The sequence below is a fragment of the Chiloscyllium plagiosum genome, unplaced genomic scaffold (genome assembly GCF_037043375.1).
Source record: "Chiloscyllium plagiosum isolate Xiang-an unplaced genomic scaffold, Cpla_swu_hap1 HiC_scaffold_4, whole genome shotgun sequence".
NCBI lineage: Eukaryota > Metazoa > Chordata > Chondrichthyes > Orectolobiformes > Hemiscylliidae > Chiloscyllium > Chiloscyllium plagiosum.
Window position 1 is genome coordinate 147,862,960 of NW_028270142.1, and position 19,267 is coordinate 147,882,226.

The following is a 19,267-nucleotide window of genomic DNA, read 5'->3' on the forward strand; positions in this document are numbered from 1 at the left end:
TGTCAATTTTAAATAGAAACAGCCTACCCAATACTTGCTCCTTATCAATTTAAAACCCTTCTAATATCAAATTATCTCTTCATTCATCATGACCTGGCAATGTCATCTTCCCTAAAGACTGATAGAAATTTAATTGAAATAAAATGTTAATTTAGTACCTAATAAGCTATGCCCCCACCTCTGTGTAAGTTTCCATTTTGGCCCCTAGCCAGCTCAGATCCTCCTCTCATCGCCCTTTTACTACTTGTATGCTCATAGAAAACATTTGGATTGCTTTTTAGCTAAATGCTAATTTTTTTATTTACTTTTTCAATGCCCCTCTGATCCTTCCATATTCAGCTGAGTCTCAAATATATTATCCACCTGATATCTGTCAGGCGCACACTTTTTCTTCTTCTTAATCTCATCTCTGTCATCATCCAGGGAGTGGTGGATTTGTTACCCCTATCTTTCCTTTTTATGGGAATATCTTGATTATACTTTTAACTATTTCTCACACCCAGTTCCACCCATCTCCAGTGATTCTCTAAAGGACCAGTTTCAGGATCCACCCAGCCACCTCCTCTCTTCCCTACACAATCACAGGCATGTCATGACACTGGCATCAGAGTTGTTTAAAACCTAGATTTTTCTGCTCCTGTTATCCATTTTCACACCCTGCATTGGCAAAGGAGTAATGAAGAGAAGAAATCCGTCTCTCCAGTTCACACTACCTCATGGACATCTTACCCCATGAATCCAAAATAGGTAGGTAGGGTTCACGGGACTAGTTCAGCACCAGAGCACACAGACGTTGTCTGCTGTCCTTCAACTTGAGAATGGCAGCATCTTATAGGAGTTTCTGCCATGATTTTCATGAAATTTAACAGGCTAATTTAATGTAGCAGCAACTAATTAGGGATGTAAAGCATGTTCTAATCTGGTCCTGTTGTTTTAAGTTACCCACACAGGTCAGTTTCGAGGAATATGATTAAAAAATGGCAAGGTTTGAAAATTATCAGGAGTACCAGCGGCTGGGCGCAGATGATTATGAGGAGGATTCCCCACCAGGTGAAGACTTGCTGGTGCATGTTCCAGAAGGTTTGAAAGGTACGGAACACAATTCGGAGTTTGATTTCTACCTGACCACCTCTGTCTGTTCATGAGTGTCATTAATTTAGTTGCTATGGCTGGTATTGTCTCTTGTAAGCAGTATTCAGCAGCTTAACTATTTCCTGATTTGACTTAAAGTTTCGGGCAGGTTTATTTCTGAAATTTTAATGTCTGATTACCCATGAGTGTGCCTCTGGCTGATCTTTGCTTATTATTGTTTCAGGGTGTTGTCTGTATCTGTTCGAGCAGAGTGGTCCCTTTCAAGCCTGTTCTGCCTTTCAATCAGATCATAACTAATCTGCAACCAAACTTCATACTGTTTTGGTCCATACCTTTGAATAACAAAAACACCATCAATCTCAAATATAAAATTTACAACAGTCTAACCTGAATTTTTCTTTGAGAAAATATTTCCAAACTTTGCCGTCCTTTTTGTGTGTCAGTATTTCTTAGGAAGAAATTTCTATCAATGCTATCTGCTGCTTCAATATTTTGTAAATATATTGTACTTACTAAAATCCTTGGAATACAATCCTATGTTATATAATCTGACCTCTTATCTTAATATTCGCACCCTACAAGTGCCAGGCAATAACCATCTGCGACAAGATGGAGTCTAGCCATCTCCCTTTGATGTTCAGTAACATTACCATCACTGAACCTCCCACATATTGGGTGGGATACCATTGACCAGAAATTGAATTGGACTAGCCATATAAATGCTGTACGTACAAGAGGAGGTCAGAGGCTAGGAATTCTGCAGCAAGTAACTTACCACCTAACTCCCTAAAGCCTGGTCAACATCGACAAGGCAAAAGTCAGGAGTATGATGGAATACTCTCTACTTGCCTGAGTGGTTACAGCACCGACAACATTCAAGAAGCTTGACACCATCTAGGCCATTGCAGCCTGTTTGATTAGCACCCCATTCACCGCCCTCAACATTCATTCCTCCCACCACTGATGAACAGTGGCAGTGTACCAACTACAAGATGCACTCCAGTAACTCATCAAGCCTCTTTCAATACCTTCTGAGATTGAGATTTCAGCCACCAAGAACGACAAGGGCAGCAGATAAATGAGAGCACCACCACTTGCAAGTTGCACTTTAAGGCACTCACCATCCTGACTTAAAAATATATCACTGTTGCTTCATTAACACTAGGTCAAAATCCTGGAATTCCCTTCCTGTAACCACTGGGATTTCCCTACATAACAATGACTGTGGTGTTTCATAAGGTAGCTTGCAAATACATTCTCCAGGACAATTAAAGGTAATTCATAAATGTTTGCCCGGCCAACAAGACCCACATCCTATGAAAAAAATAAACTAAAAGTCATTGCACGCAATTCCAGACCAATATACCCTTACGAACATGGTGTGCAGAACCACATGTTACCTAGGGTAATGTTAATAGGGTTTGTATAGCTGACGTATAATTTTTTACCCCTGCTTTTCTAGCCCACCATTCAATTTGCCTTTTTGATTATTTTTTGTATGTCCATGCCATTTGAATGATCTGTGTATGAGGTCAATCCCTCAATCTCTTTGGACCTGTACTGTTTCTCATTATTTCACCACTTAGAATGTCCTCTTCTTTCTATTTGTTTTGGGCCCAAAGTGGACAATCTCCAATATCTTTCATTAAAATCCATTTTCTATGGTTAGGCCTGTTCACTTAATTTATCAATACACTGTATTTTATGCTTCCAACTGCACTACTTATAATGCTACTGACCTTTGTGCTGTGGAATTTGGGCTCTTGACTTCTAACCCTTCCTCTAATTCACTAACAAATATGATCAGTCATTGAGGCCATCACACAGACCCTTATGGATCGCCACTGCTGATATCAAGCTAAAGGGTCGATAATTATTTATTTGGGAGTACCAAGCTTAAGTATTGCTGAGAAAATACATGTTTTGTTGATGCTTTTCATCTTGCACTCACCAGATGTTTGCAAGTTTGTCAACGTAAACCACCCTCTGTGTAAAAAAAAAAATTTGCCTCTCTTGTCTTTTATAAATCTCTCTCCTCTCACCTTAAAAATATGCAACCTAATCTTGAAATCCTCCATCCAAGGGAAAAGACAACTACCATTAACTCTATCTATACCCTCATTATTTTATGAACTTCTATAAAATCGCCTTTCAACACTGCAGTGAAAAACGTCCCAGCCTTTCCCTATAACTCAAACCTTCCACACCTGGCAACATTCTGGTCAGTCTTTTCTGAACTTTCTCCAACTTAATAGTATATTTCCTAAAACTGGGCGACCAGAACTGGATACAGTGTTCTAGAAGAGGCCTCACCAATGATCTATACAACCTCAACATGACTTCCCAACTCCTAAAGTCAAAGGACTGAATAATGAAGGCAAGTGCCAAATACCTTTTTAACCACCCTGTCTGTTGTGACGCAAACTTCAAAGAATTATATACATGAACCCCTAGGTTCCTCTGTTCTACAACACTACCCAGGGCCCTACCATTAATTGTATAAGCCCTACCCTTGTTCATTGTATCAAAATGCAATACGTCGCATTTATCCAGATTGAACTCCATTTTTCAGCCCATTGACCCAATTGATCAAGATCCCTTTGTACTCTTAGAAAACTTTCTTCACTGTCTACTATCCCACCAAATTTGGTGTCGTCCACAAAAATACAAACAATGCTGTCTATATATTCTACATTCTCCCATTTCCTCCCTCACAGACGTTATCAGTGTGATTACATTTAGTGTGGCTACTTTCCATTCAGCTGGAACCTTTCCATAATCTATAAAATTTTCAGAGGTAATTGCCAATGCATCCATGGTATAGCTGGCTCCTTCAGCATGCTGGGATGTAGGATATTTCTCTGACACTGATGGTTACTCATTCTCTTTATGCTGGCATGCCTCTAAACTGTGTGACCCTAAACATGCATTCACATAGTTCTCTTCCTTGTGGTTGTATTACAAGGACTCCAGCTGCTGCCTGAGTTCTGAATCTGATTCCCAAGCTTTTTTATCTGCGATGTTTGTGTGTAGAAGACATGGTACGTCTATGACTTCCTACTCACTGCAGGATCTATGTTCCATGTGATAAAATCACTCTCTCATGACTTCACTTGAGATACTATTTATTTTGAGTGGAATAATGGTTCATTAGTTGTTTCCTGAAGTTGTCTGGCATGCTAACCTCTTTCCCTATTGACCCCAAATAATGACTCAGAATGCCTGATCCCTTTTTCATTTAATTGACATGCCAAATCAGGTAAGGTTGCCAGATTTCTTTCCCTAATAGATATTAGTGAACCAGATGGTTTTTGACTGCAGTTCACAGTAGCTACCTGGTTGCCATCTTACCACCTGCCAAAGTGGGATTTGAGCCCATATTCCAGTTCTGAATCACTGGTTCGGTGACATTGCTTGTACACCACTGTGGCTTGTAAAGATAACAAAAGCATGGATCAGCAGAAACTGAGGTGGAGCAGGGGCAGACTCGGGTGTTTTGGAGATTATGTACAGTGTCAGTTAAATGCCAACTGAGCTAATTGTGTTTTTTTTTTGCCTTAAACAGATTCGTGGCATCATATTAAGAACCTAGATAATTTCTTCACAAGAATATCCTTTTGACCATGATGCATTGGTTTATACTTAGCATTACAATTGTGAAATGAATGCTGTCCTGTAAAGAATACAGTGACCCCTCTGAGGAGGATCTGAGAACATTGAGGGACTTGGGTAGTGAGGGATGGAGGAGCGTTGGTTGTATTGTGTGAATGGTCAGACATGGCAATTTCATACGAACCTCCTTTTTTGTCCTTTCAGTCTTTCATGGTTGTTCATATCACTGGCAAGGCCAGCATTTGTTTTCCATCTCTAATTAACAGGAGTTCCTCACGGTGCTGTTCTCGGCCCAACCATCTTCAGCTGCTTCATCAATGACCTTCCCTCCATCATAAGGTCGGAAGTGGGGATAATTGCACAATGTTCAGCACTATTTACAACTCGGATACTGAAGCAGTCCGTGTTCAGATGCAATAAGACCTGGACAGAACCTAGGATTGGGTGACAAATGGCAAATAACATTTAGATCATACAAGTGCCAGGCAATGATCGTTTCTACCAAGAGAGAATCTAACCATCACCCCTTGACTTTCAATGGCATTAAAATCTCTGAATCCTCACTATCAACATCCTGGAAGTTATCACTGAGCAGAAACTGAACTGAACTCTCTATACAAATGCTGTGCAAGAACAGGTCAGAGGCTAGGAATACTGCAGCAAGTGACTCACTTTCTGACTCCCCCAAAGCCTGTCCATAATCTCCAAGGCCAAATCAGGAATATGATGGAGTATTCTCCACTGGGATTCTCTCAACTTTGGAGAAGTTTGACACCATCCTAAAGAAAGCAGACCACTTGATTGGCACCACATCCACAAACATCCATTCCCTCCACTATTGATGCTCAGTTAGCAGCAAAGTGTACTATCTACAAGATGCACTGCAGAAGTTCATCAAAGATCCTCAGTCAGTATCTTCCAAACTCTCAACCACTTTCATCTGGAAGGACAAAGGCAGCAGATAAATGAGAACACCACCACCTGAAAGTTCCTCTCCAACCCTCTCATCATCCTGACTTCTCATTACATTGCAGTTCCTTCAGGGTTGTTGGGTCAGAATCCTGGAACTCTCTTCTTCATGGCATTGTGGGTTTACAGACAATGCAGAGATTGTAGCAGTTCAAGAAGGAGGCTCTTCACAACCTTTGTGCAGGTTAGGGGCTAATCAGAGGTATGATAGTAACATCACTGCACTAATAATCCAAAGCACCAGGCTAATTCTTTGGAAGTAAAAACAGAAAATGCTGTAGAAACTCTGGTCTGGTAGCATCTTTGGAAAGAGAAACAGTGAAAATGTCACAAGTCCGGTATTGTTCTGAAGAAAAGTCATATTGAACTCAAAACATTAATTCTGCTTCCTCTATAAATACGTTTATGAATTCCACCTTGGCAGATGGCAAAACCTGAAATCAGTAAAATATGGAATTAAAAGGTAGTCTAATGGTGACCGTGTAACCACTGTCGATTGTCATAAAGACCCTCCTGGTTCACAAATATCATTTCAGATGGGCGGCACGGTGGCACAGTGGTTAGCATTGCTGCCTCACAGCGCCAGAGACCCGGGTTCAATTCCCGCCTCAGGCGACTGACTGTGTGGAGTTTGCACGTTTTCCCCGTGTCTGCGTGGGTTTCCTCCGGGTGCTCCGGTTTCCTCCCACAGTCCAAAGATGTGCAGGTCAGGTGAATTGGCCATGCTAAATTGCCCGTAGTGTTAGGTAAGGGGTAAATGTATGGGAGGGTTGCGCTTCGGCGGGTCGGTGTGGACTTGTTGGGCCGAAGGGCCTGTTTCCACACTGTAATGTAATCTAATCTAATAGGAAATCTCTCATCCTTACCTGATCTGGCCTACAGGTGACTCCAGGCCCACACCATTATGGTTGACTCTTAATTGCACTCTTGACAATTAATGGACAATAAATTCTGGCCTGGCTAGTGATACCAGCATTCAGTAATGTGGAGGAGCCGGTATTGGAATGGGGTGGACAAAGTTAAAAATCACACAACAGTGCTTTATTTGGAAGCACTAGCTTTCAGAGTGTTGTTCCTTTATCAGAACCATAAGACACAGAATTGATTACAGCAAAAGATTACAGTGTCATGCAACTGAAATAATATATTGAATGAACCTAGACTGTTACGTCTTTCGTCATTTAGAATGGGTTACAGGTTTTGGTTCATTAATATGTAAATCTCAGCACTACTTTTAAGTCACATTCTTGAGATAATTTAAGGCTTTATTAAAAAAAGGTGACATGCTCTATGTTCTATATTCTATCTCAGCTCAAACAATGCATTAAAGATGTGTGGTTAGAGTCTGTCTGTATCCCAGTCTTGAGTCAGACTGGTTCTATTTCCAAAGTGGAATTTACAAAATATTACATGAATTAACTGCCTGCAGATTGTACATTTTTTTGAGCAACATAGAATGTATCTGCAAGTACAAATTCACCCATAGACTTATATGTATGTGCACATGCATGTGTGTGAGAGAAAGTGAGTATGTGTGTGCATGCATGTGAGTATGTAAGTATGAGTGCATGTGAAAGTGTGTGTGTTTGCGTGTGAATGTGATGGAATATAAGTTTGTGAGAGTGTGGGGTGTGTGTGTGTATGAGAGAGGGTCTGCATGAGTGTGAGAGTATGTAAGAGTGTGTATCATGTAGGGGGATTACCTGTAGTGTGATATGAACCCAAGGTCCCGGTTGAGGCCATCCCTACCGAACTTGGCTATCAGCCTCTGCTCGGCCACGTTGTTGCCTGTACCGAAGTCCACGATGGAGGATGGTCATCTGAAGATCCAAGGTCAAATGTCCCTGTTTGCTGAGGTGTCTGACCTCCTAGTCGGGGAACACTTTAGCAGTCGGAGACGTTCAGCTTCAGATCTTTGGGTGACCATCCTCCAAGGCGGACTTCGGAATAGGCAACAACACAAAGTGGCCGAGCAGAGGCTGGTAGCCAAGCTCAGTACCCATGAGGATGGCCTCTACTGGAACCTTAGGTTCATGTCACACTACAGGTGACCCCACTACAGTATGCACCCTCTCACACATGCACGCGCACTCTCATGCAGACCCTTTCTCATACACACACGCATACACCCCCCCCCCCCATACTCACACCCTCTCACAAGCTTATTCTCCATCACACTCTCTCACACACTAAGCATGCACAAATGCAAACACACACACTCTCACGTGCACCCCACACTCACATTCTCTTTTTCTTTCTCCTCTCTTTCACTGTCTCTCTCTCTTTCTCTATCTCTGTCTCTTTTCTCTCTCTTTCCTTCTCTTTTTCTGTCTCTCTGTCTCTCTCTCGCTCAAAAAAAAACACACATTGTAGACAGTCAATCCATGTAATATTTTGTGCATTCCACTTTGGAAATAGAACGAAACTGATTCAAGATTGGGATACAGACAGACTCTAGCCTCACACCTTTAATGCATTGTCTGAGCAGAGATGTAACTTTTTTTTATAAAATCTTAAATCGAGAATATGATTTAAAATAAGTCCTCGGATTTATGTATTATGAACTGAAACCTGCAACCCATTATAAAAGACTTAACAGCAATCATTTCAGGTGCATGACACCATAACCTTTTGCTATAAATTCTGTCTTATGATCCTGCTCCACAGTTACCTAATGAAGGAGCAACACTCCGAAAGCTAGTACTTCCAAATAAACCTATTGGACTATAACCTGGTGTTGTGATTTTTAACATTCAGTGAAACTGAAAAAGAAAATTGATTTAATCTTGACATCACAGTTGAGTGCCTTCCACCAGCGATGTGGCTGACTCCTAACTGCCCTGTGAAATGACACCAGCAAGACCATCGTCCATGGTGACCTGTGTGAGTGCTCAGTGATGTAGCAATCTGTAATGTTTCATGCAAGGGGCAATCAAGCCTCAATCAGTCAGCAGTCCTCCCGATACAATGAAGCATGTGCAGCTATTTCAACAGGTTCATGCAGGTAAAACCAATGACTGCGGATGCTGGAAACCAGAGTCTAGATTAGAGAGGTGCTGGAAAAGCACAGCAGTTCAGGCAGCATCTGAGGAACAGTAAAATCGACGTTTCGGGCAAAAGCCCTTCATCAGGAATACAGGCAGGTTCATGCAGTTCAAGAAATGGATGGCACACAGCGAAGGAAATTAGAAGGATATTGTCCTCAATTGTATCAAATCACTTGAGAAAAAAAAACATGAAAAATGGATCAGGCCTCTTATTTACACTTTGGGTCAGGATGCAATGAAGACACACATATCAACCCTGCAAAATAGTCCTCCATTGTATCTTGGGAATTATACTGAAGTTGAGAGAGCTATCCCATAGACTAGCCCAGCAATAGCATGATAAAGCATACACAGAGAATTATACCTCTCAGCTAACATTCCTGACTCTTCCATCACCATCCCTGGAAATATTTGGTGTCTTCAGCAGCATAGTGGTGTCCCTGGGAGTCCTCGCCCATTCCTTGAAGCAGATCTGTCAATCTGTGATTGAATGTTTGCATTGCAAACTGCAGAGTTTGCAAAGATGACATTTTGTCTTCACACTGCACTGTATCATTGAGCTGTGCACTATAGCCTAAAAACAGATCAGGCTGAAGTCTTTGTAAACATCTGCAACCAAGACAACCAGATGGATGAACCTTCTTGACTACTTCTACCATCACAAATACAAGCTGCACACCGAACTAAGCTGTTGCAGAACAACTATGACACTGACATCCACTCATCAAGGTGGAATAGTGCCCCAAGTATGACCTGTCTTCAAAAAGCAAGATAAATCCAATGCAGTCAATTACTGCCCTATCAGTCTGTTCTCAATCACCAGCAAATTGATAGGTGTTGTCAACTGTGTTACCAAAACCTAAACAGCAATAATCTGCTCACGCTGGGTTCCACCAGGAGCACTTGGCTCCAGACCTCAATTATAGCCATGATCTAAATATGGATGCATTAGATTTATTATGGTATACAACTTAATGGCAGGGAATGGGGCTGCAAGAACAGAGGTCTATGCAGTGGGGTATCTAACATTGCACAGTGGCAGCAGTAAGGTGATCCTTAACCTATTAATCACATCTACCACTTTCACCAAAAGAATGGCTTTGCCTGCATGATGCTGTCTGAATTCTTCGAGTTGGTGTAAGTTTGATCTTCATGTTAAAATGCTTATTGTCTCAGGCAAAATACAAATAATATGAGCTAAATGTATGTGGATAGTTAGATATACAGTAAAGATCTACATTGGACTGTTAAACACTTTGAGACCAGCTAGAGTAAGGGTAGAGCTGTTGTTCCGTGTTCTGAATTAAAACAGTAAAACAGAAGAAGGAATAATCTGAATTAATTGCAGTTGTAATTCAAGTTAGAGATTATGACATGGTAGCCATAACACAAAAGATAGCAGATAGAAGATAGCAGTGACAATAGAAAATAAAGACTTGTAAATTCTATAACATCTTTAGAATATACCAAAGGAGTGATAGGCAATTCTTTCTGAAATTTAGTTGCTATTGTCATAGAAGAAACTTGAAACATGGCAGATCATTTGTGCACAGCAAGCTCCTACAAACATCGTTGTGGTAATGACCAAATCATTACTACTTATAGTTTTTACTGAAGGATAATGGCCAATACATCAGGGATAATTCCCCTGTTCTTCTTTGCAATGGTGCCATGGGATATTTCATGTACACCTGAGACAGCAGAGGAAACTTCTATTTAATAAAACATGTCTGTCACTGGAACACTCCCTCAGTACTGAATTTGAATGTCACCTTAGATTTCATGCTAAAGTATCTGAGATGACCTTGAACATCTAACCCTGCAACTCAAATGTGCAGCTATCTGAGCCCTTCTACTTGTAAATGAACCTAGTAAGTTGTAAGGTCTGAAAGAAGAATAAGGACTTGAAGAGGGTGAAGTGAAGCCTTCGTGATTAAAAATGAAAACCCTTGCATTGAATAGAGTTTAAGTAGGCAGTGGAGACATTGAGTAGGATTCTGAAATAGTACGAAACTGCAATGGAATTTTAATACAAACTCCCTCTGCACCCTAACCCACACTCTGAAGTGAAGGTCAGTACTTTTAGCAGAAATCTGAAGAGAATTGAAATCTAGGATTGTAAATGTTAGATGCAGCTCATTGCTTTGCCTGACTCTCATATCGACCGTTCTCGTCCTGTATTTCAGGCAGTTCTTATTTGTTGTCCTATTCACAACTTTCCTGTTCAACTGCGTGGAATATGATGTGTTATTTGCAAATAAGTTCATAAATCACACTGGTTCCAGCCAACCAGAGAGGAATAAAGTCACTCTGCCAGATGCAATACTACCCACAGAGCAATGCACTGCAAGGTAAGAGTCTACCTTTGGTAAGAGAGGGGCTGAAGCAACCTGATACTCTGGCAAATGGAGTACAACATGGGAAAATGTGAAATTGTACATTTTGGCAGAAAGAATAAAACAAAAGAATGTTATCCAGATGTGAGAGGTTGCTCTGAAGTACAAAGAATTCTGGGTGTCCTAAAGTATGAATCACAAAGTACAACAAATAATTAGGAAGGCTAATGGAATCTTTTGTTTTATTGTGAGAGCAATTGAATACATAGGTATGGAGGTTGTACTTAAGTTATACTGGACTTTGGTGAGATCCCGTCTGGTCACTGTACTAATGGAATAATGCTAGTGTATCAGAAGCAGTTCATGAGACTAATGCCAGAAATCAGAAGATTGTCTTTCTTTAGAAAAGGTTACAAGAGTCAGAGGTAACTGAACTGAAACATATAAGGGGAATTGACTGGGTTGATCCTGAAAGGATGTTTCCACTGGGGGAGAATCTAGAGTTAAGGGTTATAGTTTAAAGATAAAGGAAGCCCATTTAAGATAAAGGTGAGGAAACATTTCTTCTTTGAGGGCTGTGGGTCTTTAGATCCCTCTCTCAAAAGATAGTGGATGCAAAATTTATCTGGAGTCTTGATTTTCAAGGGGATAAAACATTATCGGGAATATGCAGGACTGTAGAGTTGAAGTTAGAATTAGATCAGCCATGTTCTTATTGAATGGGGGAGCAGGCTTGAAGGGCTGTGTGTCCTACTCTTGTTCTTTATTCCTATGATATACAAACACATGAAGCCAGTTAGTTTATATATTGCCTCATACCATGTCAACGAAGTAATGGTGGAACTAAATACACTTGCTTTTATTTATATGCAAATACTGTCACCTTTCAGATGATTGCAGATACATAATTAAAGTAGAAATTACAATGGAAATTGCATGTCCTTTCTCACACACTCACTCTCTCACTCTCTCACTCTCTCACTCTTATACACACACACAACCATGGTTCAACTTGGAAATGTATTAAACAACATGAACTTCCTCTAAAAATAGAAAATACTGGAGAAACCCAACATGTCTGATAGCACCTGTGCAGAGAGAGACGCAATCTTAATGTTTTGAGTGCAGTATGACTTCTTCAGGACTGAAAGGATTGAGAAATTAATGGTTTTTCTGCTGTTGGCAGAAAGGGAGAAGGAGTACAGTAAGTAGAACAGATGGTGAGGGTGCCAAGGCAAAAGATAAAGGGAGTGTTAATGGATATAAAGGAGAGAAGTGAAATAGGTATAATTAATAGGAGTGAAAATAAGAAAATGGGTCTGCTTTGGAGAGACCTTATCTTTCCTCTTCAACAGGGATCTAGAGTATACTGCCTGAGATCTAGTGGAAAAAATTCAATCTTGGCCCTAAAGGAGAATTGCTTTAGCATTTGAAGGGGGAGAAACGATAGCAGGGCCATATGAAAAAAGCAGGAGAGTGGAATTACTGAGTTGCTTTGCATAGAGCCAGAATGGAGTCGAAGGACCGAATGACCTCCAAACTAGAACCATTCAATAAGACTGAGTTCTCTAAATATCCATAAAAATGACCCTGAGCTTCCTATTACCTGCTACTGCAACACATCACCAAATTCCCTGACCAACACCTCTGTCTCAGGCTTACTGTAGTGCTCCACTTGGGAACTCTGCAGTGTCAAGGGCTCAACATCAAGTTCAATAACTTTAGACCCTTATTGTGTTCTTCCATTTTTTTTTTACCATATCTACACTCAGTCACTCAGTGAGACTACAGCCTACCCTCTTTCACCCACTCTCAGGCCCACTATTACATTCCATAATTTGCTTTTAGCATTCTCTGTTACCCTCAGTTCTTGTCATGTATTCAGCTTCTGTTCTGTCATGGTATGCCATCCATAATGCCCCCGTTTACCTACCTCTTTCATAGTTCTCCCTCTCTCCCTCTGGCTCCATCTCAATCCATCTACTCACTTCCTCCTCCTCCTCCTCTTTCCCCACCCCCAAAAAAAAAACCTTGTCTTTAGCATGAATACCAGTTTTTCCCAGCTGCTATCAGTTCTGTTGAGTCACCAGACTCTTAACATTCACTCTGTTTTCTCCCCAAAACCGCTGCCAGACCTGCTGAGTTTTGCCAGCGATTTCTGTTTTTGTTTCTGTCCTGAATGGCTGGATTTTGATTTCATGTCCCCCTTTCCTAGACTTGCCCACCTGTGGGAAATGTTTCCATCTATCTACTTGAGTAAATTCTTTCTCAACCCTACAAACTTAATACAAAATACTCTTTCAGTTCCTTTATTCTAGGGACCACATTTCTGTACAATTTTTCTATCATCTGTCAGAGCCCTGGAAGCATTTCTGATTAATCTGTGCCCCACATTTTCCAAGGTCAATATAGCTATTCCCAGTTTTTCTTTCATGGGATGTCAGCATGTCTGGCAAGGCCAAATATTTATTTCTGACCTCTAATTGCTTTTCTGAGCTGATAAAGAGTTAGATGAGAAAGTAGTATGCAAAACATGCCTTCTTATATTCTCCAGACCCGTGCAATAAAAGCTTTCCCAATCTCTTGCTTTGCCTGTATGTTAATGTTTTGTGATTCATGTACAAGGACCAAGATTCCTCTGCCCTACATCATTCTGCAGTCTCTTTCTGTGTAAACATAGACTACTTTTCTATTCCCACAGTGTCAGTTAATTAAATAAACCTAGAATTAAATAATCAGATTGTTGTAACAGCCCATTGAATCAAACCTGTCATCATTAGCTGCTCTAGCTTTCTGTGACTCCAGACCCTCTTCCATGAGACTCTTCCTGCTCTTTGACATTGGTTGACCAAGCCAGTGCACTAGCACTTTCTCAAGGCCGATCAGGGAGGGGCACAAGCGGTGAATGGTAAGAAGTGACCGACGTAGTGTTGATGGGTGATGTCAGTCTTTCCATTCTAATCTTCAACTCCCACTCACTCTTTCTTCCCATCTCTTTCTCCCACTCTCTTCCTGGCAATCTATATGCCTGTTACTTTTCCCTTCTCTCCCTCTGTTATTTTACCCCTTCTCTCTCCACCTGTCTTTGTCTTGTCTTTCCCCAATCTCTATCTCCATATCTGTCTGTCTCTGTCACTCTCTCCCCACCAACCCCCTCCTCTCTATACAGAACTCACCTTGTCCCACTCCTCCTTCCCCACCTTGCTGTCCATCTTCACATGCCTATCTGATTCTCTCAGATTTAGTCCCATTCTCATCCCGGCCCTTCGCACCTGCTGTCTTTCTCTAATTCCCGACTTCCGTTCCAACTTTCACTCATATCCACTTTTCTCAAAGGGTCATTGTTTACTAACTCCCTGCCCTGGGAATGCAAGACAGTAGGAAGCTGTTAGGGGAATCCACTTACCCTGGGGATGGATGGTGCCAAGAGATTCGAAAGCTGTGATATCTAATACAGCAATGTTTATCCAGCTGTTTCTTGTTGTTATGAGCTAAGATGATGGTAACTGGCAGGCCACATAAGAATTCCCTGTGTTTACAACATCTTGTTGCCCAATAACTGCTTTCCATGTACTTATGTCAAGGCCCCACCTCTCTGGTACTGTCCCACTGCTACCTCCTGACTTCAGCACAGTCACTGTCACATTAACGTTCACACATTCTCCTCTCCCCATGCAAGGTTAATATGCCAAGCAGTCTAATAAGTGCATTCTGTACTGCAGATAAGGACAGTGATCGTCTCTGATTTTGTACAGCGCACAGGGCCAATACTGCTTGTTTCCAATTTACCATGAGTTGAATTCCAAGAATTTAAGTACCAGGAATCACTTGGCTATAGGCTCAATGTCAGTTTAATAATAACCTTTTAAGTGAAAGTATTGATTACATGTTCTGAGGCTGTCCCAGGTTTGCTGAGGGGTGTTTTTTGTATTTTTGTTGCTGCTGTTTCCTATAAGTGAATATTGAGAGTCCCAGAATTGCTACAGTTTCCCTGTATATGTGAATAATGGAGTAAAACAGACTTGTCCAATTATTTTGCATGGGATGGGGAGAGATCATTTCCATTTTTCTATTTTGTTGGTGGGTCCTTGTGAGCAAATTTCAGAAAGATAAAAAAACCAAAAAATATGGAAGCTGGAAATCAGAAACAAGAACAGAAATTGTTGGAAAAGCTCAGCAGGTCTGTGGAAAGAAATCAGAGTTAACGTTCAGGTTCAGTAACCAAAAGAGAAAATACTGGAAAATCTCAGCAGGTCTGGCAGGATCTGTAAGGAGAGAAAAGAGCTAACGTTTCAAGTCTAACTGACCCTTTGACAAAGAGTCAGTTAGACTCGAAATGTCAGCTCTTTTCTCTCCTTACAGATGCTGCCAGACCTGCTGAGATTTTCCAGCATTTTCTCTTTTGGTTTCAGATTCCAGCATCTGCAGTAATTTGCTTTTATTCAGGTTCAGTAACCCTTCTTCAGAAAGATTAAGTTTGCCACAACTGTAAGTGTGAACTTTAGGAGAAAAAAATGAGTTTGAAGCAATAAAACAAAAGTATACATAAGTGAAAGTTTACAGATGAGACAGAGCTAGGTAAGAGTGTGATACATAGACTTGTAGAGATGTACAGCACACAAACAGACCCTTCAACCCAACTCATCTATGCAGACCAGATAGAGGAAACTTCCAACATCATCAACACCATCCCTACCCCATTTACCAACCTCTGAGAAAAAGAACCAGAAATGATATCACCCACCTTAACAGACCAAGACACGTAAATGGAAAGCAGGACAGAACACTAGCACTTCACCAGAGATTGACTGATGATGTTTCCTAGCATGGTGATGAAACATCTGAAAACAAATCTTTCTGCTCAGCAAGAAAACTTACAACCTGAACCTCAACCTGAGCTACAAATCTTCTCAAAAATCGTATCTTTGTCAATCTTTGGGGAAATTCTGAGAGGCTGAGTGACAGATGGAATACATTGTGGATTCGGTGGGATAAACAGTAATACAGAGATTCCTGGGAGAGACTAGGGGGATTAATTCCCTGGGCTGGAGGACCCAGAATCAGGGGGCCATGTCCCAGAATAAGAGGGAGGAAATTCCCCTGCTGCTTAGTCTTAAATGGTCTGCCTCTTTATTCTGAGACATGGCCCCCTGAAGGTGGTGAATCTTTGGAATTCTGAACCTCAACTATTCTCTGGAAAAAATTATTGAGTATGTTCAAGACTGAGATGATATGTTTCTAAAGATTAAAAGCATCAAAGGATGTATGCAGGTGTTGTGCAGGAAGATGGTGCTGAAGTAGATAACCATGACCTCATTTAGAAGTGGGGGCTGAAAAGAACAAAGAAAATTTACAGCCCAGGAACAGGCCCTTCGGCCCTCCAAGCCTGAGCCGATCCAAACGTACTGTCTAAACCTGTCGGTCAATTCCTAAGCATCTGTATCTCTGTGCTCCCCACCTACTCATGCATCTGTCCAGACACATCTTAAATTAATCTACCGTGCCTGCCTCTACCACCTCTGCTGGCAACACGTTCCAAACACCCACCACCCTCTGTGTGAAGTACTTGCTGCGTGTATCCCCCTTAAACTTTCCACCTCTCACTTTGAAAGCATGACCTCTCGTTATTGAATCCTTCACCCTGGGAAAAAGCTTATCGCTATCTATCCTGTCTATACCCTTCATGATTTTGTAAACCTCAATCAGGCCCCCCCTCAATCTTCCTTTTTCTAATGAAAATAAACCTAACCTACTCAACCTCTCTTCATAGCTAGCACCTTCCATACCAGGCAACATCCTCGTAAACCTTCTCTGAATCCTCTCCAAAGTGTTCACATCCTTTTGGTAATGTGGCGCTCAGAACTGTACACAGTATTCTAAATGCGGCCGAACCAATGTCTTGTACAATTTTAACATGACTTGCCAGCTCTTATACTCAATACCCTGTCCAATGAAGGCAAGCATACTATATGCCTTCTTGACCACTCTATCCACCTGTGCAGCAACCTTCAGGGTACAATAGACCTGCACTCCCAGATCTCTCTGCCCATCAACTTTTCCCAAGGCTCTTCCGTTCATTGTATAATTTGCTTTAGAATTAGTCTTGCCTAAATGAATCACCTCACATTTGTCTGGATTGAAAACCATCTGCCACTTTTCCGCCCAACTCTCCAGCCTATCTATACCCTCCTGTATTCTCTGACAGTCCCTTATGCTTTCTGTTACTCCACCAATCTTCGTGTCATCTGCAAACTTGCTGATCATACCAACTGTGCCCTCTTCTAGACCACTTATGTATATTACAAACAACAGTGGACCCAATACTGACCCCTGTGGAACACCACTGGTCACCTTTCTCCATTTCGAGAAACTCCCTTCAACTACTACTCTCTGTCTCCTGTTGCTCAACCAGTTCTTTATCCACCTAGCTAGAACACCCTGCACACCATGTGACTTCACTTTCTCCATTAGTCTACAATGGGGAACCTTATCAAACGCCTTACTAAAGTCCATGTATATGACATCAACGGCCTTTCCTTCATCTATCAACTTGGACACTTCCTCGAAGAACTCTATTAAGTTGGTAAGGCACCATCTCCCCCACACAGATCCATGTTGCCTATCACTGATAAGCCCATTCTTTTCTAAATATAAATAGATCCTATCCCTTAGTATCTTCTCCAGCAACTTTCCCACCACCGACGTCAGGCTCACTGGTCTGTAGTTACCCGGAATATCCCTACTACCCTTCTTGTACAGGGGGACAACATGAGCAACCCTCCAGTCTTCCAGCACCTCACCTGTATTTAAGGACGCCACAAAGATATCTGTCAAGGCCCCAGCTATTTCCTCTATCTCCTCCCTCAGCAACCTGGGATAGATCCCATCCGGTCCTGGGGATTTGTCCACCTTAATAACCTCTAGCCTAGGAGAAAGTGAGGACTGCAGATAGGGCTCATGAAGAAGTGCTTATGCCCGAAACGTCGATTCTTCTGCTCCTTGGATGCTGCCTGACCTGCTGCGCTTTTCCAGCAACACATTTTCAGCTCTAACCTCTAGCCTACCCAACACAACTTCCCTACTTAGGTCAATGTGATCCAGACTATTCAAACTTCTATCTCTAATCTCAAGGTTCATCGTGTCCCTCTCCTCACTGATGCAATGTAATCATTCAGAATCTCACCCATTCGCTCAGGTTCGACACACAGCCTTCCTTTGTTATCCTTTAGTGGACCAATCTAGTTACCTGCTTGCTTCTTGCATAAGAATAAAATGCTTTGACATTCTCCTTAATTCTGCTCCTCCTTCTGATCCTAGTTGTTATGAGGGGCATGGGCAGGATGGACAGGAAGCAAATGTTAGACCATAGGACACAGGAGCAGAAATTAGGCCGTTCACAGCCCAGCGAATCTGCTATGCCATTTAATCATGGCTGATAAGTTTCTAAACTCCATTCTCCCACTTTCTACCCATAATGCTTGATCCCCATAACGATCAAGAACCTGTCAATCTCAGTTTTAAATATACTCAATGACCTGACCTCCACAGCCTTCTGTGGCAATGAACTTCAGAGATTCCCCACTCTCTGGCTGAAGAAGTTTCTCCTTATCTCTGTTCTAAAAGGTCTTCCCTTTACTCTGAGGCTGCGCCCTTGGGTGCTAGCCTTTTCTACCAATGGCAACATTTTCCCAACATCTACTCTCCAGGCAATTCAGTATTCTGTAAACTTTAATTAGAATCCTCCCCCATCCTTCTAAACTCCATCAAGTACAGACCCAGAGTCCTCAAACCTTCCTCATATGTTAAACTTTTCATTCCTGGGACCATTCTCATGAACCTCCTCTGAACCTGTTCCAGCCAGTGCGTCCTTCCTGAGATATGGGGCCCAAAACTACTCCCGATGCTCCAAATGAGGTCTGACCAGAGCTTTACAGAACCTCAGAAGTACATTCCTGCTTTTATATTCAAGTCCTCTCAAAATAAATGTCATCATTGCATTTGCCTTCCTAACTACTGACTCAACCTGCAAGTTTACCTTGAGGGAATCCTGGACTAGAACTCCCAAGTCTCTTTGCACTTCAGACTTCTCCTTAGTTGAAAGGTTAATAATAAAGAGACACATTTTAAGATGTAGAGCAAGAGGTTTTGAGGGGATTTGAGGAAAGATGTTCTTGGCTAAGAGAGTTAATCAGAAATGCACTTCCTGGGAGG

At 41.6% G+C, this 19,267-nt stretch overlaps 1 protein-coding gene across 2 annotated transcripts in view; it reads left to right on the top strand.

Annotated features, from left to right (window-relative positions):
• The window catches only part of atg9b (autophagy related 9B), a 119,708-nt gene that overhangs the window by 9,985 nt on the left and 90,456 nt on the right, over nt 1–19,267 (top strand). Inside the window, exons 1-5 of one of the 2 annotated variants that reach the window (XM_087986772.1) lie at nt 962–1,089; nt 1,316–3,469; nt 4,658–4,701; nt 9,793–9,857; nt 10,907–11,071. In XM_087986772.1, coding sequence (XP_087842898.1) covers nt 9,829–9,857; nt 10,907–11,071 — 194 coding nt within the window. In that variant the 5' untranslated portion in view covers nt 962–1,089; nt 1,316–3,469; nt 4,658–4,701; nt 9,793–9,828. Of the gene's footprint in view, nt 1–938; nt 1,090–1,315; nt 3,470–4,657; nt 4,702–9,792; nt 9,858–10,906; nt 11,072–19,267 lie in introns of those variants that run through there. The other variant, XM_087986771.1, reaches the window with a different exon arrangement.